Source organism: Hippopotamus amphibius, chromosome 1 (assembly GCF_030028045.1).
Source record: "Hippopotamus amphibius kiboko isolate mHipAmp2 chromosome 1, mHipAmp2.hap2, whole genome shotgun sequence".
NCBI classification, from domain to species: domain Eukaryota; kingdom Metazoa; phylum Chordata; class Mammalia; order Artiodactyla; family Hippopotamidae; genus Hippopotamus; species Hippopotamus amphibius.
The window spans coordinates 160,251,087-160,275,213 of NC_080186.1; the positions used below are offsets into that span (position 1 = coordinate 160,251,087).

A 24,127-nucleotide genomic window follows, 5' to 3' on the forward strand; every position below is an offset into this window, starting at 1 on the left:
TGTGTATGTCTGTCTCCTATGGTACCCTGTGTATACCATAGTGGCAGGGACTGTGTTTTATCATCTTTTAAAATGTCCAGTACATAGGGATGCTCAATAAATGGTGAAATGATAATATCACTATTAGTTCAACAAATGTCTATTGAATACTTGTACTTTATATGAGTACTTTACATTGAGTATACATTTTATATGCATTACTTTTCACTCTCGCACAATTTTGGAAGACTTTATAGATGAGAACACTGAAGTTTGGAAAGAGGAGACTTGTGTAAAGCTCAAGTAGTATGTGCAGTACTAGGATCCCCCCACTTGCACCTCTGGTCTTTCTAGAAAAAAAATAAAGCCTCTTTCTATAACATCTTAAGTCATTTTTCTACTAGTTTTTCATCCCTGTAACCATCAACTGGCCCTTTATTGATGCCTTTAATATCCAATAACTAGACCTCTTCTAGGTCTCAATCCCTTTTACTTGCAAGCTCACACCAAAACAAACAGGCATACAATCTACACTGCTAGAAGTAGACAATCAAAGCCTGAATCCTGTATATCTTAGACTTGACCTTTTTATGCCAGGTATGTGATTCTCCCATCTCTAGATTTTTGAAACAGCTTTATTGAGCTATACATAATTCATATAATTCATCCATTATACTATACGATTCATTCATTTAAAATGTGCAATTTAATGGTTTTTAGTAAATTCATATATACTAAAATGATGCAATCATCACCACAGTATAACTATAGAAAAAAACTTTTACCCCCAAAAGAAACACCAAACCCACTGCCTAGATCTAGATTTTTAAAGAAATAATTGCTCAGGTGCTAATATTTGAGGAAGACTGTCTCTTTAGATGACTAAAATATCTTATGTCTTCCCTACAATGCTCTCCTGGAGCTATTCTATATAATATTTTAAGGTTGGAAAACAACATCACAGAGTTTTTTAAAGTTCAACCTGGCCCAATAAGGTTGGTTGCTGGTTCTGTGAACATCAGAATAACACTCTCCCTCAAAAACATGCTAATTGATAGACTGGCAGGTCCAAGGGCAATGCTTTTCAAATTTATCTTCACACTGGAATCACTTGGGGACCTTCAAAAAATACTGATGCTGGTGGTCCCATCTCAAGAGATTGTGCTTTAATCCACCTGGGATGTGGCCTGGGCTTCAGAATTTTTGAAAGGTCCCTAGGTAATTCTGCTGTGAGACCAAGTCTGGGAACATTGTTCAAGGGAAAATGCCAGTTGTTTTCCAGTTTGACCAGAAAAGCAGCTGCTGCTTCTCTCTGGCTTTCATCCTTCCTTAGCCTTTCCATATATGTCTCTACTTTGTCATCTTTGATTGTCTCCAGGTTTGTTCATTTCTAAAGTGTGTTTAATTAAGATTTGGAGTGGGTTAAGAACTAATAAAAATTATTAGTAATACCTAAGAATTTTTTAAACACATATGATACACCAGGCACTGTGCATACATTATATCATGCATTAATCTTATAAAACCCTTACTCCCTTTTTGCATATGAAAAAAGGGTCTAGAGAAGAGATTAACTTGGCCACAGACTCATAGTTGGTAACTGGTGGAGCTTCCTACCTCTAACTGCCAAACCCAAGAGTTGATAGCAATAATACACTTATTGGTAACAAAGTAACAGTCTTTCTCCCACAAATGGAAGTCTGTTTAAGTTTCACTCCAAAGCAAAGACCTGCACACCATCTTGAATAAATGAAAGCTTTGTCTTTTTCTCAGGATCTGAATTTCTCTACCTTTCACACTATGTGTATACCCAAGAAAAATAATGCTGAAAGGATAGGAAATAATACTTTGGGCAAAAAGAACTTTAATTTTGTACTTTATGTTCTTCTGGATTATCTGGCTTTATTTTCAAAATAAATGATTGCTTTTACTTTTATAATGAATGGTGGTTACCTTTGGATTTGGGGAATTTAATTAGTTTTAATTTTCTTCTTATACTTTTCTGTATTTTCCAAATTTTCTATAATGCACATGTATTACTAACATAAAAATATTTTGTAAGTAATGTCCACATAATTTTCAGTAATGTGCTTGAAATAAAATTTAAAGGACCCTAGAATTTTATTTCTTTCATATAAAGTCAGCTGAGAATGAGGTCCAGGATCTGTGTAGTCAAAGGAAAATTATCAGCAAACCATTAGCTTTAATGCAGATGTGGCAATCACTGGAAAGGCGGACAGATGAGGTAGTTTTTATATTCCTAGCAGCTGCCACTGGTCAGAGGTAGCCATCAGTCTGTACTCAATGTAAATGACACCAAGCTAAGCTCTGAATGCTGAGATGGTGAGTTATAGCTTAATGGCCCTTTAGCAAGATTGGTTACTTGCTATGGCAAGTGAGTGCTGAGGGTGTGAACTGTGTCCACAGAGAACTCAATTAACTCCACACTGTGTGGGACCACAAACCACACTCTAGCTGGGCCATTCCCCTCCCCCAAAGGCACGATGTTTCATCTGGGAAAAACCACGTGAAAATCTGGATGCATCATTAGGAAAACACCTTAATCACTGAAAATAAAGACGGCTACATACTTTCCTGAAAGTGAGGCAGGAATCAAAAAGCATTATCATCATCCCAGGATGACTTGCTAACCCTTACCTGTCCGGGAGGGGAGCTCTCTGCACCCAACACTTGCCTATAGAACACTGGATCCAGGCTCCGCAGAGTGTTCTGGCGGCTGGCCAGTGGGCTGGCAGCACCAGGTTTCTTCAGCAGTGGGTCGCTGCGTCTCGAGTCAGTGGTGAGGTACACCTGATGGTAAAGGTGTGGGGGCATCAGGCCTCCCCGCACAGCATCGGCATGCAAAGAAGGCCCTGGTGTTCGGTACAGGGAGCTCATCGGGGCTCGGTATAGGTCCCTGGACTGCTTCCATTTGTAAACTTTGAATATTATCACTCCCAATACCGTGACTGCGAACCCCACGGAGACCAGGATTAGAGAGAGAAGCAGATAAAAGGTGAGATTTTTATTCTGCTCCCTGGGGGCAGAGCCGGAGGCGAAGTCAGCCTGGGCTTCAGGAGATTCCTCCGTTACTGACACAGTCAGAGTAGCGGTAGTGGACATTGATGGCTCCCCATTGTCTTTGATCAAGACCATGAGAGTCTGCCTGGGCAAATCTGTATCCTGGACTGGGCGGGCAGTGCTGACTTGACCCGTGTGAAGTCCCACAGCAAAAAGGCTCTGGTTAGGGGCTCCCAAGAGGCTGTAGGAGAGCCAGGCGTTGTACCCTGCATCCGGGTCCCAGCCTACCACCCGCGTGACCACGTGGCCGGCAGCAGTACCTCGAGGTAGCATCTCTACTGAGCTCTGGCCAGGCCGGGGGTATAGGACCTGGGGGGCATTGTCATTGCAATCCGTGACAAATATGTTCACGCTGACATTGGTGGCCAGGACAGGAGTGCCCCCATCGCTGATATGAGCTGTTAATTTGAACTCCCGCCGATCCTCATGGTCCAGGGGCACTAAGGATGACACGACGCCACTGTCACGATTTACTGTGAAATAGCGACCCACTAGCCCTATTTCAGCTCCTTGCTCCAAGAGAAAGAAGGAAAGGCGAGCATTCTGCGGGGCATCGGGGTCCCAGACACTTAGGTTTAGTATTGGAACACCGGGGAGGTTATTTTCCTCAACGTAAACATCGTAAGAAGACTGGGAAGATTGTGGAGGGTTGTCATTAATGTCGGACACTTGCACTTGCACTGTCGTGAGGCCCGAGAGGGAAGGGGTTCCCGTGTCTCGAGCTGTGATGCTGAGGTTGTATTCTGACACAGTCTCCCGATCCAGGTTTGCGCTGGTTTTCAAAGTAAAGTAATTCTTGAGGGAAGATGTAAGGCTAAAAGGGAGACCTGGCGGAACTTCGCAAGTCACCAACCCGTTCTCCCCAGCATCCAGATCGGTCACACTGAGCAAAGCAATGACAGTTCCTAGAGGGGCATCCTCGGGGACTGGGCTGTACACGGAGGTGACTGTGATCTCCGGGGCATTGTCATTTACATCCACAACCTCTACCAAAACTTTACAGTGTGCTCCCTCAGGATTGGCGCCCTTGTCTTTGGCCTGTATGTAAATCTCATGGAGTTTGGCGTCTTCGAAATCCAGTCGACCCTTGACTGTCAGCACCCCGGTTACAAGGTCTAAAGAGAATAGTTCCCGCACGCCTGCGCGGTTGTGGCTGCCGAAGGAGTAAATGATTTCGCCATTGGGGCCTTTATCCAGATCCGTTGCATGGACTTGCACCACGGGGGTGCCAGGGGGTGCATCCTCCAGGACTCGCGCCCGGTACAAGGACTGATTGAAAGTGGGCGCATTGTCATTCGCGTCCAGCACGACGATTCGAATAGGAAGGCTAGCGGAGCGAGCGGGTGTTCCTCCATCCAGCGCCGTCAGCACCAGCTGGAGATCTGGTTCTCGCTCCCGGTCCAGGGCGCGCTCCAGCACCAGCTCCGCGTACTTAGTGCCGTCTTCCCGCGTCTGCACGCGAAGCGCAAAGTACTCGTTTCGGCTCAGCTCATAGGTTTGTAAAGAGTTGCTCCCCACGTCAGGATCATGCGCGCTCTCGAGCGGAAAGCGCGTCCCCGGCGCCACGGCCTCACTAATCTCCAATTTCATTTCCCGGGTAGGAAAAGAGGGATTGTTGTCATTGATATCCAGGATCACCACTTCCGCGCTGATCAGCTCTAGCGGCCTCTCCACTACCAACTCCAGAGTTATGGTGCAGGAGGGCAGCGTCCCACATAGCTCCTCTCGATCCAGGCGGTCGTTCACGAAGATCTCTCCGGTCTCCCAGTTCACCTCAAAGAATCTTCGGCTAGCTCCGGACACCACCCGGAGCCTGCGGGCTGACAGGCTGCTGAGATCCAAGCCAAGGTCCCTGATCACGTTGCCCACCACGAAACCCTTCTCTCTTTCCTCCAGGATCTCATAGCTAATGACAGCGGCGGAAGCCTTATGCAAGGCACCAAGAAGAAGCAAAACTCCCACCACTCTCCCGGTGCTTACCAGTCCACCCCTCCAGGCCTCTGGGACCATCTCACTCAAAGGCAGTTCCTCCTAGCGGGGTCCAGATCGTCCCGGCTTCTTTCCTGAGAAACTTTCAGCGGGTTAGCGCTCGGGCGCTCGGCTCCGAGTCGGACATGGCTTTCTGGATGCCGCCGATTTGCTCGCCGGCTGTTCAGTCTCTGCCTCATCCCGCGGCGCCGAGAGGGGACGGGCTGGGGCCAGATCTCCAGCGTCTTCATTGGCCGACAGCGGCACGCAGAGTCCCAGCCAATAACTGCACGAAAAATGCGCCAGCGCCCGGCTCTCTGAGCGGGACAAGCACTTGCGCCAGGAACTTCTCTCCTTTGGCTTCCTTCCAGAGTTTACAGCTAGAGAGTTCTTTGGCAGTATCCGCACATCCGAAACCCACCTTAGCTGGAAAGCCAACTGCACGGTGATGGAGCTGGCCTTTCTGCAAGTCTTCAAGCTGAACTAAGGTCTATTAAACACCTCAACCTCTGTCTTTAATCCCAAGAAGGGGGTTCAAACCAACCGAAAACAGCACAACTGTTATCTGGTTTGTTGGAAGACTAGGTAAAACTTAACTAGCTGGACTGCACTTGTAGGGAGGCATTTAGCATTTCTGTGGAGGTGTTAATTTCAGTTTTTTATCTCTTACCAAGTAAGACTGTAGAATTGCGGGTCACTTCCTCAGCGGAGAAGATCTACAGGAACTACCATCTGTTTGGTTTAACTTTGTTTTATGAAAAGTAAAAATACAATTCAGATTTCTTTTTAAATTGTGTGTTGTTGCTTAGCTCTTATTTCTTAACAACCAAGGAGCAATGTGAAAATTTTCTATCCTCTTTGTCCCAACAAGCATAACGTCAATCAGAGAGCATCTCTAAAGTTTCCCTTTACTTGATCAATTTGTTTCTCAAGATCATATGGCATACCACAAAGAGCAGTTGTGTTGCTAATAAAGGATAATACCCCTCTTCACTGCCCCCACCCCCAAAAAAAACCAGAAAAGAAAAAGAAAAAAGACCAGGTTTTATTTACGACCTGGAACCTTTATAAAACGATTGGGATGTCAGAAATACAAAGCCTTTAGCCACAGATAAAGAACTTGAAGTTTTCTACTTTACGATTGTAGTCAAATAAAACAGTAATGATTAGGATAATGAATAAGAGAGTCAGCTATGATATAAGTTAGAACTGAGTTGTACATCCTTAGACAAGAAACTACCCCGTAAGGGTTCATGAGTTCCTATCTTATTAAATGAATAAGGCAGATAAAATCCTGGCACATAGTAAGTCTTAACTAATGATGCACATCACCCCATTACATACTAGACATAAAGAACTTCAGACTATTTCTGTACACTTACCTTGCACACCACTTTGGTTGCATATAGTCCTTCCTGAAGTTTAACTGAACCTTGAGGCAGGGTGGTAGGCAGACAGGTTAGAAAGGTATATACGAAGTAAGTATATATAGGATATTTATTGAAGAGATGAAAAGCCATCTTTGACCTGTCTCTGTATGTCCTCAATACTTTATTTTAATTCATCTCTTAAAATCTCCAGTTTTGAATACTCAAATTTGACAACTGTCCATACCACCAAGAAGGCTGATAGGTATTAGAACATTGGAATATAGAATTTAGAACATATATAGTAGCCCAGCCACTTGCTACTTAAAGTGTGAGCCAAGGACAAATGGCATGAGTATCACCTGGGAGCCTGTTAGAAATGCAGAAATGCCCCACTCCAGACCTACTGAATCAGAATTTGCACTTTAACAAAAAGCCAGGGTGATTGTTTTTTAAAATCTTAGCCTCTTTTATTTTGTAGAAAAATCTGTTGATCATATAGCCTCTTAAGATTGACAGAAACCTGCAAAAACAGTGTACTCTAAGGCATACATCTATTCTGTGCCTTTAAGCAGCTAAGACTTTTTTCTGTCCACTTATTTTCTTCTTTTTATTGGGGTATAGTTGTTTTACAATGTTATGTTAGTTTCCACTGTACAGCGAAGTGGAGTTCCCTGCGCTATACAGCAGGTTCTCATTATTTATCTATTTTACATGTATTAGTCTATATATGTTAATCCCAATCTCCTAGTTCATCCCACCCCTCCTTTCCCCCTTTTGGTGTCCATACATTTGTTCTCTATATCTGTGTCTCTATTTCTGCCTTGCAAACCAGTTCAGCTGTACCATTTTTCTAGATTCCACAAATATGTGTTAATATACGATGTTTGTTTTTCTCTTTCAGACTTACTTCACTCTGTATGACAGTCTCTAGGTCCACCCATGTCTCTACAAATAACTCAATTTCATTCCTTTTTATAAGCCAGGTGATTTAAATGTACATTAAAGTTTAAGAAGCACTGATCTAGTGGGTTTTTCAAATATACTGATTTATCAATCATTTTTTCCCCATTCACTATCACTTAATTGACATTCTGGTTTTCAAATATGAGCTTTTAAAAGCTGAAGTAGTTTTCCCTTTAACAATAAGGCCCATAGTTTTCCTAAGACCTCTTCATAAGCCAGTAGAACCCTCCTTCAATCCATTGTTTACAATAGCCAGAGTGGTCTTAAAATTTTAATTGGATCAGAAGATTCTCCAGCTCAAAACTCCTCAGTAGCATCTCACTACTCTTGAAATAAAATACCAAATCCTTTGCATAGTATCCAATTTCTCAAGCCTTCCCCTTCTCTCAATAGTCTATTACACTGCTTTCAGTGTGGTCACCAACCAAGCTCTTCACGCAGGCTGTTCCTCTCCTAGGACAGCTTCTTTTCCTTCCTTCCCTTTGCTTTCGCTTATTTATACAAATCTTTCAGGTCTCAGTTTAAATGTTATTTCTTAACAGAGGTCTTCTCTTAGGCCCCAGTTAAAACCAGGATGCTTTGTTATGCTCCCTCAGAGAACCTTATATTTTCCTTTGTCAAACCTAACACAATTTAAAAATTTTAAATTATATTTTGTTTAAGCATAGTGCCTGCCTTTCCCACTAAATAAATAAATAAATAGATAAATAAATAAATAAAGCTGCAGGAAGGCAGAGACCATGCTTGTTTTAATTATTACTATGCCTCCTTAGTGGAGGCATAGTAATAATTAAACTAGCACAGTAGGCACTTAATGCTTAAAATTTCCCAGCTTTATGGAAGTATAATTGACAAATAAAATTATATAAGTTTAAGGTGTACAACATGATGATTTAATATATGTGTATATTGTAAGGTGATCAACAGAATATAATTAACACATCTATCACCTCACCTAGTTACCATTTTTTAAAGTGTGTGGTAAGAACATTTAAGATCTACTCTCTTAACAAATTTCAAATTAACTACAAACTACAATATTGTTAACTATAGTCACCATGTTGTACATCAAATTCCAGAACTTATTCATTTTACAACTGAAAATTGGTACCCTTTGACCAACATCTCCCCATACTTAATGCTTATTAATATAGCATTCTTTATGCTAATGGCATAGTTATCATAAAATATAGTAAGGACTATAGTATATAGTATATATATATATATATATATATATATATATATATATATATACTCATTTGTGTGTATCCATTTTCTCTAGGATAAAGCATTTTCAGAAGATACAGTCTTTTAAGCTACCAGTGGCCCTAATGAAACTATTTCTTAATCTAATGATTTGAAAGAGAAAACACAGTTCGCCAAAGAGCCAAGCAAGGTGTGGTATTATAACTCACACTGGACAAAAAACTTGCTGTCACCTATATCCAGAGGAAATGGAAGTACCAGTGTACAGGATCAATAGAATTTTCCAGTCTCTATCTTCTTTCCTCTCTGTTTTCTAATTCCAAGAGTGCCTCTGATCAACAAGATGCGGCAAGCAATTTTAAAACAGAAAGTAAACATAGTGTTCAAGAGTAAGGGCTTAGTGTCAAAAAGACTTGAGCTCCAATACTGGATAGTATACTTAGTAGCTATGTAACTATTAAGCTTTTATTTTTAACTTTTATCTATAAAATGGGAATAATAATAGTACTCCTTGACATAAACACAGGTATCTTAATCTTTTATTTTAATCTTTTAACAGCTTTGTACTTACCATACAGCTCACCTGGACAATCAGTGAGTTTTAGTGATTTTGTACAGTTATGCAACCAATACCACAATCCAGTTTTAGAATACTCCCATCAGCCCCCCAAATCCTTCATGCCTATCTGCAGTCAGTCCTTGGTCTCACCCCCAGCTTCAAGTAGCCACTGATCTACTTTCTATATAGTTTTCCTTTTTCTAGAAATTTCACAAAAAGAGAATTACAAAATGCATAGCCTTTGGATGCTCAACATCACTAATTATTAAAGAAATGCAAATCAAAACTGCAAATGAGGTACCACCTCACTCCAGTCAGAATGGTCATCATTAAAAGGTCTACAAATAACGCGTGCTGGAGAGGGTGTGGAGAAAACGGAACCTTCCGACACTGTTGGTGGGAATGTAAGTTGGCGCACCCACTACAGAAAACAGTATGGAGGTTCCTCAGAAAACTAAAAATGGAATTACCATATGATCCAGCAATACCACTCCTGGGCATATATCTGGACAAAACTATAATTCAAAAAGATACAGCAGCACTATTCACAATAGCCAAGACATGGAAACAACCTAAACGTCCATCAACAGATGAATGGATAAAGATGTGGTACATATATACAATGGAATATTACGCAGCATAAAAAAGAACAAAATAATGCCATGTGCAGCAACATGGATGCAACTAGAGATTATAAGTCACAAAGAAAAAGACATACCATATGATATCACTTATATGTGCAACCTAAAATATGGCACAAATGAACTTATCTATAAAACAGAAACAGACTCACAGACATAGAGAACAGATTTGTGGTTGCCAAGGGAGTGGGGAGAGGGATGGACTGGGAATTTGGGGTTGGTAGATGCAAACTATTATATTTAGAATGGATAAACAACAAGGTCCTGCTGTATAGCACAGGGAACTATATCCAATGTCCTGGGATAAACCATAATGGAAAAGAATATAAAACAAGAATGTATATGTGTATGTGTATAACTGAGCCACTCTACTATACAGCAGAAATTAGCACATCATAAATCAACTATACTTCAATTTAAAAAATAAAAAATAAAACACATAGCCTTTTGTATCTGGCTTCTTTGTCTTAGCACAATGTCACACTCAACTCTTAACCACACCCTCAAAAATGTTCTCTCTCCAATGTTCCTCACTTAATAATGGGCACTTCTAGTCTAGTCAAAAATTCTCAGGTCATTCTTAACATCTGTTTCTACATCCCCACATTTAATTCATTACCAGTTCATGTCAATGCTTACTACCTCCAAAATATACTTTGACTCTATCAATTACTTTTCCCTCTACTGCCACCACCTGAGACAAAGTCACCTTAAATACTGTCAGTTTCTGCTCTGGTCATCTTATTTCCTCTTTTGCTTTCCCTAAACTCCATTTCACATGTGGAAACAAAGAATCTTTCAAAAATATATATTAAATTATATACTCTCCCTGCTAAACTCAGTGCTTGGTACCAGGACTGGCTATGTAATTTGTAGGACCAGCACAAATTGAAAACAGGCAGCTCCCTGTTAAAAAATCATTACAATTTTGGGACTTCCCTGGTGGTCCAGTGATTAAGAATCTGCCTTCCAATGAAGGGGACACAGGTTTGCTCCCTGGTTGGGGAACTAATATCCCACATGCCCCGTGGCAACTAAGCTGGTGACCTGCAATTAGAGAGAAGCCCACGTGCTGCAGTAGCCACAACTACTAACCCACACACTCTGGAGCCTGTGCGCCACAACTAGAGAGCCTGCATGCTGCAACTACTGAGTCTGCATACTCTAGAGCCTATGTACCACAACTAGAGAAACCCACGCGCTGCAACGAAGAGCCCATGCACCACAACAAAGACCCAGCGCTGCCAAAATAAAATAAAAACAAATACATAAATACCTTAAAGAAGATTATTAATACCTGCCTTGTGGGGGTTTTAAAAAAATAAATAAATAAAATAAAGCTGTGAGACCTTTCCTAAGATCTTGGTTAAGATACTTCCCTGGTGGCACAGTGGATAAGACTTCGTGCTCCCAATGCAGGGCGCCCAGGTTCAGTCCCTGGTCAGGGAACTAGATCCTACATGTGTGCCACAACTAAGGAGCTGGCGAACCGCAACCAAGGAGCTGGTGAGCCGCAACTAAGGAGCCCACCTGTCGCAACCGAATAAACAAATATTAAAAACAAAAGAGGTAATACAATACTCAAAAAAAAATTTCTACAATTTCAAGATGATGACAGCAGAGCATTAAACCAAATGCAGGGCTCTTCTAAGGATGGGAACCAGTATGACTGCACAGTTCACATGCCCATGAAAATGGCCTTGTCTGGCACAGAGAAGCTCTCCATAGTACTGCCTGATTTTAAAAATATTAGGTAATTACCTAATATCATTTATTCCGAGAAGATCAATAATATCAGAAAATCTTACTCATGATACTAAAATTAATGAATTCAAGGAAAAACATATGTATTATCCCCTAAAATCCTAAATACCACCTAGCAATCTTTTTTTAAATTAATTAATTAATTTATTTATTTATTTTATTGGCTGTGTTGGGTCTTTTTTGCTGTGTGCAGGCTTTCTTTAGCTGCGGTGAGTGGGGGCTACTCTTCGTTCTGGTGTGTGGGCTCCTCATTGCCATGGCTTCTCTTGTTGCGGAGCACGGGCTATAGGTGCGTGGGCTTCAGTAGTTGCGGCACATGGGCTCAATAGTTGTGGCTCACGGGCTCTAAAGTGCAGGCTCAATAATTGTGGTGCATGGGCTTAGTTGCTCCGCAGCATGTGGGATCTTCCTGGAGCAGGGATTGAACACATGTCCCCTGCACTGGCAGGCAGATTCTTAACCACTGTGCCACCTAGGAAGCCCCCACCTAGCAGTCTTTGAATTCAATCTAATTTGCCTATTTGAGAAATATGGTAAGGTCAAATTAAGAGATCATTTAAGGAGAAATTATATAAAAACAAATAATCAACAGATCAACATCTATCATAATTCAGACAGGTGGGATATTCAAGGATTTGGTGGAAGCTGAATGGTTTAGCCTTAATATTTCCATGAAGCTCATCTGAAGTTTATTGATGTGAAAAACCATTTTGCATACTTTGGTTTGAAAAGGTGATCTATGAACTTTAAGAATAAGAAATTATTTCATTAAAATACTTTGGAACTACGATCAGTGATTAGAGGTCAAAGTTTAAAAAGAAAAAAAGAGGTTTACCTCCCTCCCGTTTGAGTGGTATTTTCTTCTAATCTTGATCACATTAGTATTATTACAGTTTATTATACCACAAAGCTTAAATATGCCAGGAAACTACCCACAAAAAACTGTTAAATTTGTCGACATGAAAATATTCCAAGAGACCTTAAGTCTCCTTAGAAAGATGAAATTTGTTTAATTCCCCGCCCCAGAATGCTTTTGTATTGTTATCTAAATTATTATCAGTTTTTTGAAATGGGTAGCCTTGTATGGCTGAGTTATTTTTTTCCAAACAAAATAACTGACTTCAATACATAATGATAACTTTGAGTGAAAAAGAAGTGTGACTTTCAGGTTTTTAAAACCTCTGGCAATATAGAAGGCAGTACATGATATAGATGCAATCTCAAATCACCAAGACAAAAGATGAAGTTTTTAATAAACAGTACTGGGACAACTGGATAGCCACTTAGGAAAAAAAAAAAGAGAAAATTAGTTCCATAGGGCTTCCCTGGTAGTGCAGTGGTTGAGAATCAACCTGCCAATGCAGGAGACATGGGTTTGAGCCCTGGTCCAGGAAGATCCCACATGCCACAAAGCAACTAAGCCCATGTGCCACAACTATTGAGCCAGCACTCTAGAGCCCACAAGCCACAACACTGAGCCTGGGTACAACTACTGAGCCCACATGCTGCAACTACTGCAGCTTGCATGCCTAGAGCCTGTGCTCTGCAATAAGAGAAGCCACTGCAATGAGAAGCTTGTGCACTGCAACTAAGAGTAGCCCCTGTTCACTGCAACTAGAAAAAGCCCACATGCAGCAATGAAGACCCAAAGCAGCCAAAAAAATAAAATTAGTTCCATACCTCAGCACACACAAGAATAAAGTCCATGTACAAACCAAAACATCATATGAGAACTGGAAGGAAACTGATGGATTTTCCTATAACCCAAGTGTGGGACAAGGCTTTCCAACTATGACTCAAAACCTAAATGCAATATAGGAAAAGACTAATTTGTTTGGTTACATAAAAAGAAAGGGGAAAAAATATTGCAGTGAAAAAATGCCATAAACAAAGTTGAAAGAATATGACATACTAGGAGAAAATATTTACCACTTATATTTTGGACAAAGGGCTAATATCTCTAAACATATAAATGACTTTTTTAAATTTTAGGACAAAATTATAAAAAAAAGTCTAATAGAAAAATGAATATAAAACATGAACAATTTTTAAAAAGACAAACTGGCTCTTAAACATATGAACAGGTATTTAACTTCAACAGTAATGAGAGAAATTCTAACTAAAATGATTTTGAGATTTTAAAAATTGATCAAATGGGTAAAATTTGAAAAGCTTGATAACATATTCTGTAGATAAGGCTATGGGAAAATAAGCATTCTTATCTATTGGAATACAAAATGGTACAATCTACATGTCGGGAAATACTTATATCTAATGGAATTACATATGCACTTACCCTACGACTTAGCAATCACTTTTAGAAATTTACCCTAAATATATACCTCAAAAATATGAAAATACATATGCACCAGGTTATTCATTACAGCATTATTTGTAATTGCAAAAAGACTAGAAACTACCTAAATAGAAAACTATAGTTGGTTGAATAGACTATGATATGTACACATACAATAGAGTTTTATGAAGCTACAAAAACAGATCTTTGTAAAACGATATAAGACGTGAAGGGATCAAGATGGCGGAGCAGGAGGACGTGCGCTCACTCCCTCTTGCAAGAGCACCAGAATTACAGCTAACTGATGAACAATCACCAACAGAAAGACACTGGAACTCACCAAAAAAAACAAAAAAACAAAAAAACACCCCACATCCAGAGACAAAGGAGAAGCCGCAATGAGAAGGTAGGAGGGGCACAATTGCGTGAAAATCAAACCCCATAAATGCTGGGTGGGTGACTCACAAACTGGAGAACAGTTATACCACAGAAGTCCACCCACTAAAGTGAGGGTTCTGAGCACCACATCCAGCTTCCTAACCTGGGGGTCCAGCAACGGGAGGAGGAATCCCCAGAGAATCAGACTTTGAAAGCCAGTGGGATTTGATTGTAGGACCTCCACAGGACTGGGGGAAATGGAGACTCCACTCTTGGAGGGCACACAAAAAAGTGTGCTCACCAGGACCCAGGGGGATGGAGCAGTGACCTCATAGGAGACAGAACCAGACCTACCTGCTGGTATTGGAGAGGTGCCTGCAGAGGTGGGGGGCAGCTGTGGCTCATCAAGGAGACAGGGGCACTGGCGGCAGGGGTTCTGGGAAGCGCTCATTGGCGTGAGCCCTCACAGAGTCTGCCATTAACCCCACCAAAGACCATTAGCCCCACCAAAGAGCCTGTAAGCTCCAAGGCTGGGTAGCCTCAGGCCAAACATCAAACAAGGTGGGAACACAGCCCCACCCATTGGCAGACAAGCAGATTAAAGTGTCACTGAGCTCTGCCCACCAAATCGGATTAAAGTTTTACTGAGCTCCACCCACCCAGCCCAACCCACCATCAGTCCCTCCCATCAGGAAGCACCCAAGAGCCTCCTAGATAGCTTCCTCCACAAGAAGGCAGACAGCAGAATCAAGCAGTATCAGCAGTATTTCATATTGTGGAACTGAAAACCACAGCCACAGAAAGACAGAGAAAATGAAAAGGCAAAAGACATTGTACCAGATGAAGGGACAAGATAAAACCCCAGAAAAACAACTAAATGAAGAGGAGATAGGCATCCTTCCAGAAAAAGAATTCAGAATAATGATGGTGAAGATGATCCAGGACTTTGAAAAAAGACTGGATGCAAAGATCAAAAAGTTTACCAAAGACCTAGAAGAATTAAAGAGCAAACAGAGATATGCAACACAATAAGTGAAATGAAAAAAACACTAGAAGGAACCAATAGCAGATTAACTGAGGCAGAGGGGCGAATAAGTGACCTGGAAGACAGAATGGTGATCATCACTGAGGCAGAAAAGAATAAAGAAAAAAGAATGAAAAGAACTGAAGACAGCCTAAGAGACCTCTGGGACAATGTTGGATGCACCAACATCCACATGATAGGGGTCCCAGAAGGAGAAGAGAGAGAGAAAGGACCTGAGAAAATATTGTAAGAGATTATAGTTGAAAACTTCCCTAACACGGGAAAGGAAATAACTACCCAAGTCGAGGAAGTGCATAGAGTCCCAGGCAGGATAAACCCAAGGAGAAACACGCCAAGACATACAGTAGTCAAACTGACAAAAATTAAAGACAGAAAAGTTATTAAAAGCAACAAGGGAAAACGACAAATAACATACAAGGGAACTCCCATAAGGGTAACAGCTGATTTCTCAGCAGAAACTCTGCAAGCCAGAAGGGAGTGGCACAATATATTTCAAGTGATGAAAGGGAAGAACCTACAACCAAGAATACTCTACCCAGCAAAGATCTCATTCAGATTCAATGGAGAAATCAAAAACTTTACAGACAAGCAACAGCTAAGAAAATTCAGCACCACCAAACCAGCCCTACAACAAATGTAAAGGAACTTCTCTAAGCGGGAAACATAAGAGAAGAAAAGGACCTACAAAAACAACAACAAAACAATTAAGAAAATGGTAATAGGAACATACATATCAATAACTACCTTGAATGTAAATGGAATAAAGGCCCCAACCAAAAGACACAAACTGGCTGAATGGATACAAAAACAAGACCCATATATATGCTGTCTACAAGAGACCCATTTCAGACCTAGGGACACATACAGACTGAAAGTGAGGGAATGGAAAAAAATATTCCATGCAAATGGAAATCAAAAGAAAGCTGGAGTAGCAACATTCATATCAGATAAAATAGACTTTAAAATAAAAAATGTTATAAGAGACAAGAAAGGACACTACATAAAGATCGAGGGATCAATCCAAGAAGAGATAACAATTATAAATATATGCGTGCCCAATATAGGAGCACCTCAATACATAAGGCAAATGCTAACAACAATGAAAGAGGAAATCGACAGTAACACAATCATAGTGGGGGACTTTAACACCCCACTTACATCAATGGACAGATCATCCACACACAAAATTAATAAGGAAACACAAGCTTTAAATGACACAATAAATCAGCTTGATTTAATAGATATCTATAGGACATTACATTCAAAGACAGCACATTACACGTTCTTCTCAAGTGCACATGGAACTTTCTCAAGGACAGATCACATTTTGGGTCGTAAATCAAGCCTTGGTAAATTCAAGAAAATTGAAATCATATCAAGCATCTTTTCTGACCACAACACTATGAGATTAGAAATCAATTATAGGAAAAAAAACTGTAGAAAACACAAACACATGGAGGCTAAACAATATGCTACTAAATAACCAACAGATCGCTGAAGAAATCAAAGAGGAAATCCAAAAATACCTAGAGACAAATGACAATGAAAACACAATGGTCCAAAACCTATGGGATGCAGCAAAGGCAGTTCTAAGAGGGAAGTTTATAGCAATACAATCCTACCTCAAGAAACAACAAAAAACCCAAATAAACAACCTAACCTTACACCTAAAGAAACTAGAGAAAGAAGAGCGAACAAAACCCAAAGTTAGCAGAAGGAGAGAAATCATAAAGATCAGAGCAGAAATAAGTGAAATAGAAACAAAGAAAACAATAGCAAAAATCAATAAAACTAAAAGCTGATTCTTTGAGAAGATAAATAAAATCGATAAACCTCTAGCTAGACTCATCAAGGAAAAGAGGGAGAGGACTCAAATCAATAAAATTAGAAAGGAAACAGGAGAAATTACAATGGACACTACAGAAATAAAAAGCACCATAAAAGACTACTACAAGCAACAATATGCCAATAAAATGGACAACCCAGATGAAATGGACAGATTCTTAGAAAGGTATAACCTTCCAAGACTGAATCAGGAAGACAGAGAAAATATGAACAGACCAATCACAAGTAATGAAATTGAAGCTGTGATTAAAAATCTCCCAATAAACAAAAGTCCAGGACCAGATGGATTCACAGGTGAATTTTATCAAACATTTAAAGAAGAGCTAACACCCATCCTTCTCAAACTCTTCCAAAACATTGCAGAGAAAGGAACACTCCCTAACTCATTTTATGAGGCCACCATCACCCTGATACCAAAACCAGACAAAGATACTACAAAAAAGAAAATTACAGACCAATATCACTGATGAATTTAGATGCAAAAATCCTCAACAAAATACTAGCCAACAGAATCCAACAACACATTAAAAGGATCATACACCATGATCAAGTGGGGTTTATCTCTGGAATGCAAGGATTCTTCAATATATGCAAATCAATCAATGTGATACACCACATTAACAAATTGAAGGATAAAAACCACATGATCATCTCAATAGATGCAGAAAAAGCTTTTGACAAAATTCAACACCGATTTATGATAAAAAAAAAACTCTCCAGAAGGTGGGCATAGAGGGCACCTACCTCAACATAATGAAGGCCATATATGACAAACTCACAGCAAACATCATTCCCAATGGTGAAAAACTGGAAGCATTCCCTCTAAGATCAGGAAAAAGACAAGGATGTCGACTCTCTCCACTACTATTCAACATAGTTTTGGAAGTCCTTGCCACAGCAATCAGAGAAGAAAAAGAAATAAAAGGAATCCAAATTGGAAACGAAGTAAAAAGGTCACTGTTTGCAGATGACATGATATTATACATAGAAAATCCTAAAGATGACATCAGAAAACTACTTGAACTAATCAATGAATTTGGTAAAGTTGCAGGATACAAAATTAACACACAGAAATCTCTTGCATTTCTATACACTAACAGTGAAAGTTCAGAAAGAGAAATTAAGGAAACAATCCCATTCACCACTGCAACAAAAAGAATAAAATACCTAGGAATAAACCTAATCAAGGAGGTAAAAGACTTGTACTCAGAAAACTATAAGACACTAATGAAAGAAATCAAAGATGACACAAACAGATGGAGGGATATACCATGTTCTTGGATTGGAAGAATCAACATTGTGAAAATGACTATACTACTGAAAGCAATTTACAGATTCAATGCAATCCCAATCAAATTACCAATGGTATTTTTCACAGAACTAGAACAAGAAATTTACGATTTGTATGGAAACACAAAAGACCCTGAATAGGCAAAGCAATTTTGAGAAGGAATGATGGAATTGGTGGAATCAGGCTTCCTGACTTCAGGCTACATACACTACAAGGCTACAGTGATCAAGACAGTATGGTACTGGCACAAAAACAGAAATGTAGATCAATGGAACAGGATAGAAAGCCCAGAGATAAACTACAGTCAACTAATCTATGACAAAGGAGGCAAGGATATACAATGGAGAAAAGGCAGCCTCTTCAATAAGTGATGCTGGGAAAACTGGACAGCTATATGTAAAAGAATGAAATTAAAACATTCCTTAACACCATACACAAAAATAAACTCCAAATGGATTAAAGACCTAAATGTAAGGCCAGACACTATAAAACTCCTAGAGGAAAACATAGGAAGAACACTCTTCGACGTACATCACAGCAAGATCTTTTTAGATCCACCCCCTAGAGTAATGGAAATAGAAACAAAAATAAGTGGGACCTAATGAAACTTCAAAGCTTCTGCACAGCAAAGGAAACTATAAGCAAGACAAAAAGACAACACTCAGAATGGGAGAAAATATTTGCAAACGAATCAACAGACAAAGGATTAATCTCCAAAATATATAAACAGTTTATGCAGCTCAATATCAAAAAAACAAACAATCCAATCCAAAAATGGGCAGAAGACCTAATTAGGCTTTTCTCCAAAGAAGACATACAGATGGCCAAGAGGCACATGAAAAGCTGCTCAACGTCACTAATTATTAGAGAAATGCAAATCAAAACTACAATGAGATATCACCTCACACAAACAGTAAATGCTGGAGAGGGTGTGGAGAAAAGAGAACCCTCTTGCACTGTTGGTGGGAATGTAAATTGATACAGCCACTATGGAGAACAGTATGGAGTTTGCTTGCAAAACTAAAAATAGAACTACCATATGACCCAGCAATCCCACTGCTGGACATATGCCAAGAGAACACCATAATTCAAAAAGACACATGCACTCCAGTGTTCACTGCAGCACTATTTACAACTGCCAGGACATGGAAGCAACCTAAATGTCCATCAACAGATGAATGGATAAAAAAGATGTGGTACATATATACAATGGAATATTACTCAGCTGTAAAAAGCAATGAAACTGGGACAGTTGTAGAGACATGGATGGACCTAGAGACTGTCATACAGAGTGAAGTGAGTCAGAAAGAGAAAAGCAAATATCGTATATTAACACATATATGTGGAATATAGAAAAATGGTACAAATCAACTGGTTTGCAAGGCAGAAATAGAGACACAGATGTAGAGAACAAACATATGGACACCAAGTGGGGAAAGCGGGGAGGGTTGGGGGGAATGAATTGGGAGATTGGAATACCAAATAGTACACTCTAAATATATGCAGTTTACTGCCTGTTAACTGTATCTCAACAAAAGTTCTTAAAAAAATAAAAACAATAATAAAATACAGTATAAATACCAAGCAGAAGGCACAACTCAAAAAAAAAAAAAGATATAGAATGATTTCTAGAATATATTATTAGTGCAAAAAGCAAAGTGAAAACTTTTTCTTCTGACAATGTGGAACTAGCCATACCATATACCACTATAAACAAACAGAAAATTGATGAAAATATGTAGAAAGATGCTTTTAGACATTGGCTTAAAAGGAGTGCAGGACTGGGCTTCCTAGGTGGTGCAGTGGTTGAGAATCTGCCTGCCAATGCAGGGGACAAGGGTTCGATCCCTGCTCCAGGAAGATCCCACATGCCATTGAGCAACTAAACCCATGCACCACAACTATTGAGCCTGCACTTTAGAGCCCGTGAGCCACAACTATTGAGCCCATGTGCTGCAACTACTGAAGCCCACGTGCCTAGAACCCAAGCTCCGCAACAAGAGAAGCCACGGCAATGAGGAGCCCACACACCGTAACAAAGAGTAGCCCCCACTCACTGCAACTAAAAAGAAAGCCTGCGCACAGCAAAAAAAGACCCAACAGACAATAAAATAATTAATAAATAAATAAATTAATTAATTTAAAAAGGAGTGCAGGACTGAGAGAAGGGAGGCAATGAGATAAGCCCCAGGATCTCTGTTATTTTATGTGGAGGTAATTTTCAGAGAAAAAAAGATTGAAAAAAATGAACAGAGTTTCAGCAACCTGTGGGAAAATATCAAGTGGTCTAACATAAGTGAAATTGGAGTTCTCTAATTTTATATATGTGTGTGTGTGATAAGTAGTATTTGAATAAATATAGCCCCAAAATTCCTAAATCTAAAGAAAATAATAGACCCACAGAATCAGGAAGTTCAATATATGCTAACCCAAGTAGGATTAAACACACCACAATGAAAATGCACCATAAAGAAAACACACAATAAATAAAAACATGCCAAGGCCCATCATAATGTAATTTCTGAAAACCACTGATAAAAAAATTTAGAAGCATTCAGAGGAAATACAGGAGAACAAACATAAGAAAGACTGAAGACTTTCCATCAAAAATAATGCAAGGCAGAAGAAAGAGGAACAACATCTTTAAATCACTGAAAGAAAAAAATTGGCAACCTAGAATTCTATATCCAGCAAAAGTACCTTTCAAAAAATGAAGGTGAAATAAAGCTTTTTTTCCAGAAAAACAAAACTCTAGAAAATGTGCAACCAGAAGATCTATACTGTAAGAAGCATTAAAGAAAGCTCTTTAATCAAAAAGAAAAGTGACACTAATGGAAACTTGGGTCTATATAAGGAATCAGTGACAGAAATGATAAAAATGTTGGTTGCATATTAAAGACTTTCACTTCCAAATTTCTTTAAAAGATACTTGATTATTTAAAGCAAAAAAAACACAACATATTGTGGGGCTTAACACTGAAGTAGTAAATGTGTGGCAACAATGGCACAAAAAAACAAAGGAGGGAAATGGAAGTATACTGTTAAAATGGTGTAATATTACTCAAATTCTATTATATTTATGGTCATAAGTTAAAGATGCATGGTGTAAATCTAAGAAACATTTAAAAATCAAAGAGGATACCTAATAAACTAATATCAGAGACAAAACAGAATGCTAAATAATAATCTAGAAGAAGGCAGAAAACAATAAAATGAAAAATTAACAATGGATGGAGAGCACATGTGGGCAGTGAACAGGCACCGATTGCTGCCCCTGCTGAACTTGAAGCATGCACAGGGCTGCCACACCTACACATGCCATATCAAGATGATAACAGCCATCACACACTGAGGAAAGAGGCAGCAAACATTCAAACTAAAAGCAGCCCCTTGATTCCTGACAAGATGGCAGAGTAGAAGAACTTGAGCCCACCTGCTCTCATGAAAACACCACTGCTGAACAACCATTCATAAAAAACCCTGAAACTTACCAAAAAAAGATATTTTACATCCAAACACAAAGAAGCCACAACAAGATGTTAGGAGTGGCACTTTCATGATATAAAGGAAGCCCATAGGGAGTTCCTTGGTGGCCTAGTGGTTAGGATTTGGCGCTTTCACTGCCCTGGCCTGGGTTCAATCCCTCGTCAGGGAACTGATATCCCACAAGCTGCATGTCATGGCCCCAAAAAAAGAAGAAGAAATCCCATACCCACCAGGTAAGCAAGTCTCAAACTGGAAAATATATATATATTGCAGAGGGTCACCCATAGGAGTGAGAGTTCTGAGCCCCACATTGGGCTCCCCAGACTGAGGGTCTGGCATCGGGAGGAGGAGCCCCCAGAGCATTTGGCTTTGAAGGACAGTGGGGCTTGAGTGCAGGAGTTCCCCAGGACTGCAGGAAATGAAGATTTCATTCTTGGAAGAAACACACAGATTTCACATGCACTAGGACCCAGCACAAAGCAGTGACTCCATAGAAGCCTGAGCTAGACCTGCCTGCAGGTCTTGGAAGGTCTCCTGGGGAGGCAGGGTTGGCTGTGGCTCACTGTGGGGGCAAGGACACTGGTGGCAGAGGCCCCAGGGAATATTGATTAGCATGAGCTCTCCCAGAGGTCACCATTTTGGCACTGAGACCTGGCCAGCAGCCTACAGTACTGGGAAACCTCAAGCCAAACAACCAGAAAGGGGGAACACAGCCCCATCTTTCAGCAGTCAGGCTGCCTAAAGTTGTACTGAGTTCACAGTCAGTGTTAAACACACCCCTTGACACCGTCCTCCCTATCAGAGGGATAACACCCAACTCCACCCACCAGTGGGCAGGAATGAGTCCCTCATACCAGGAAGCCTGAACAAGCACCTGGACCAACCTCACTCACCAAGGGGCAGACACCAGAAGCAAGAAGAACTACAATCCTGCAGCCTGTGGAAAGGAGACCACAACTATGGAAAGTCAGGCAAAATGAGATGTCAGAGAAATATGTTCCAGATGAAGGAACAAGATAAAAACCCAGAAGAACAACTAAGTGAAGCTGACATAGGCAATCTACCTGAAAAAGAATTCAGAGTAATGATAGTAAAGATGATCCAAGATCTCAGAAAAAGAATGGAGGCACAGACCAAGAAGATACACAAAATGTTTAACAAAGAGCTAGAAGATCTAAAGAACAAGCAAACAGAGATGAACAATACAATAACTGAAATGAAAAATACACTAGAAGGAATCAACATAACAGAATAAATGACACAGAAGAACGAATAAGTGACCTGGAAGACAGATGGGTTGAAACTGCTGCTGTGGAACAGAATTAAAAAAAAAAAACAAAAAAACAAAAAACAACGGAAAGAAATAAGAATAGTCTCAGAGACCTCTCTGGGATAACATTAAATACACCAGCATTTGCATTATAAAGGTCCCAGAAGGAGAAGAGAGAGAGAAAGGGCCCAAGAAAATATTTGAAGATTATAGCTGAAAACTTCCCTAACATGGGAAAGGAAACATTCACTCTAGTCCAGGGAGTGCAGAGTCCCATACAGCATAAACTCAAGGACAAACATGACAAGGCACACATTAATCAAACCCATAAAAATTAAAGACAAAGAGAAAATATTAAAAGCAATGAGGCAGGGAATTCCCTGGTGCCACAGTGGTTAAGAACCTGCCTGCCAGACTTCCTAGGTGGTGCAGTGGTAAAGAATCTGCCTGCCAATGCAGGGGACACAGGTTCGAGCCCTGCCCTGGGAAGATTCCACATGCTGCAGAGCAACAAAGCCTGTGTGCCACTGCTATTGAGCCTGTGCTCTAGAGCTCATGAGCCACAACTACTGAGCCCATGTGCTGCAACTATTGAAGCCCACGCGCCTGGGGCCCATGCTCCACAAGAGAGGCCACTACAATGAGGAGCCTGCGCACCACAATGAAGAGTAGCCCCCACACTCAGCAACTAGAGAAAGCCCGTGTGCAGCAATGAAGACCCAACACAGCCAATAAATAAATTAAATAAATAAATAAATTTATATATAAAAAAAAAAGAAAGAAACTGCCTGCCAATTCAGGGGACACAGATTCAATCCCTGATCTGGGAAGATTCCACATGCTGTGGAGCAACTAAGCCCATGTGCCACAACTACTGAGCCTGCACTCTAGAGCCCACAAGCCACAACTGCTGAGCCCATGTGCTGCAACTACTGGAGTCCACTCACTCCAGGGCCCATGAGCTGCAACTACTGAAGCCTGCATG

At 40.3% G+C, this 24,127-nt stretch overlaps 1 protein-coding gene across 21 annotated transcripts in view; it reads right to left on the minus strand.

The window, feature by feature from the left end:
* Positions 1–24,127, minus strand: part of LOC130852001 (protocadherin gamma-C5) — a 182,605-nt gene that overhangs the window by 27,225 nt on the left and 131,253 nt on the right. Inside the window, exon 1 of one of the 21 annotated variants that reach the window (XM_057732815.1) lies at positions 5,041–5,241. The exons of 18 other annotated variants lie outside the window; for them this stretch is intronic. In XM_057732815.1, coding sequence (XP_057588798.1) covers positions 5,041–5,070 — 30 coding nt within the window. In that variant the 5' untranslated portion in view covers positions 5,071–5,241. Of the gene's footprint in view, positions 1–2,637; positions 5,242–24,127 lie in introns of those variants that run through there. 2 more of the 21 variants (XM_057732656.1, XM_057732768.1) reach the window with 2 other exon arrangements.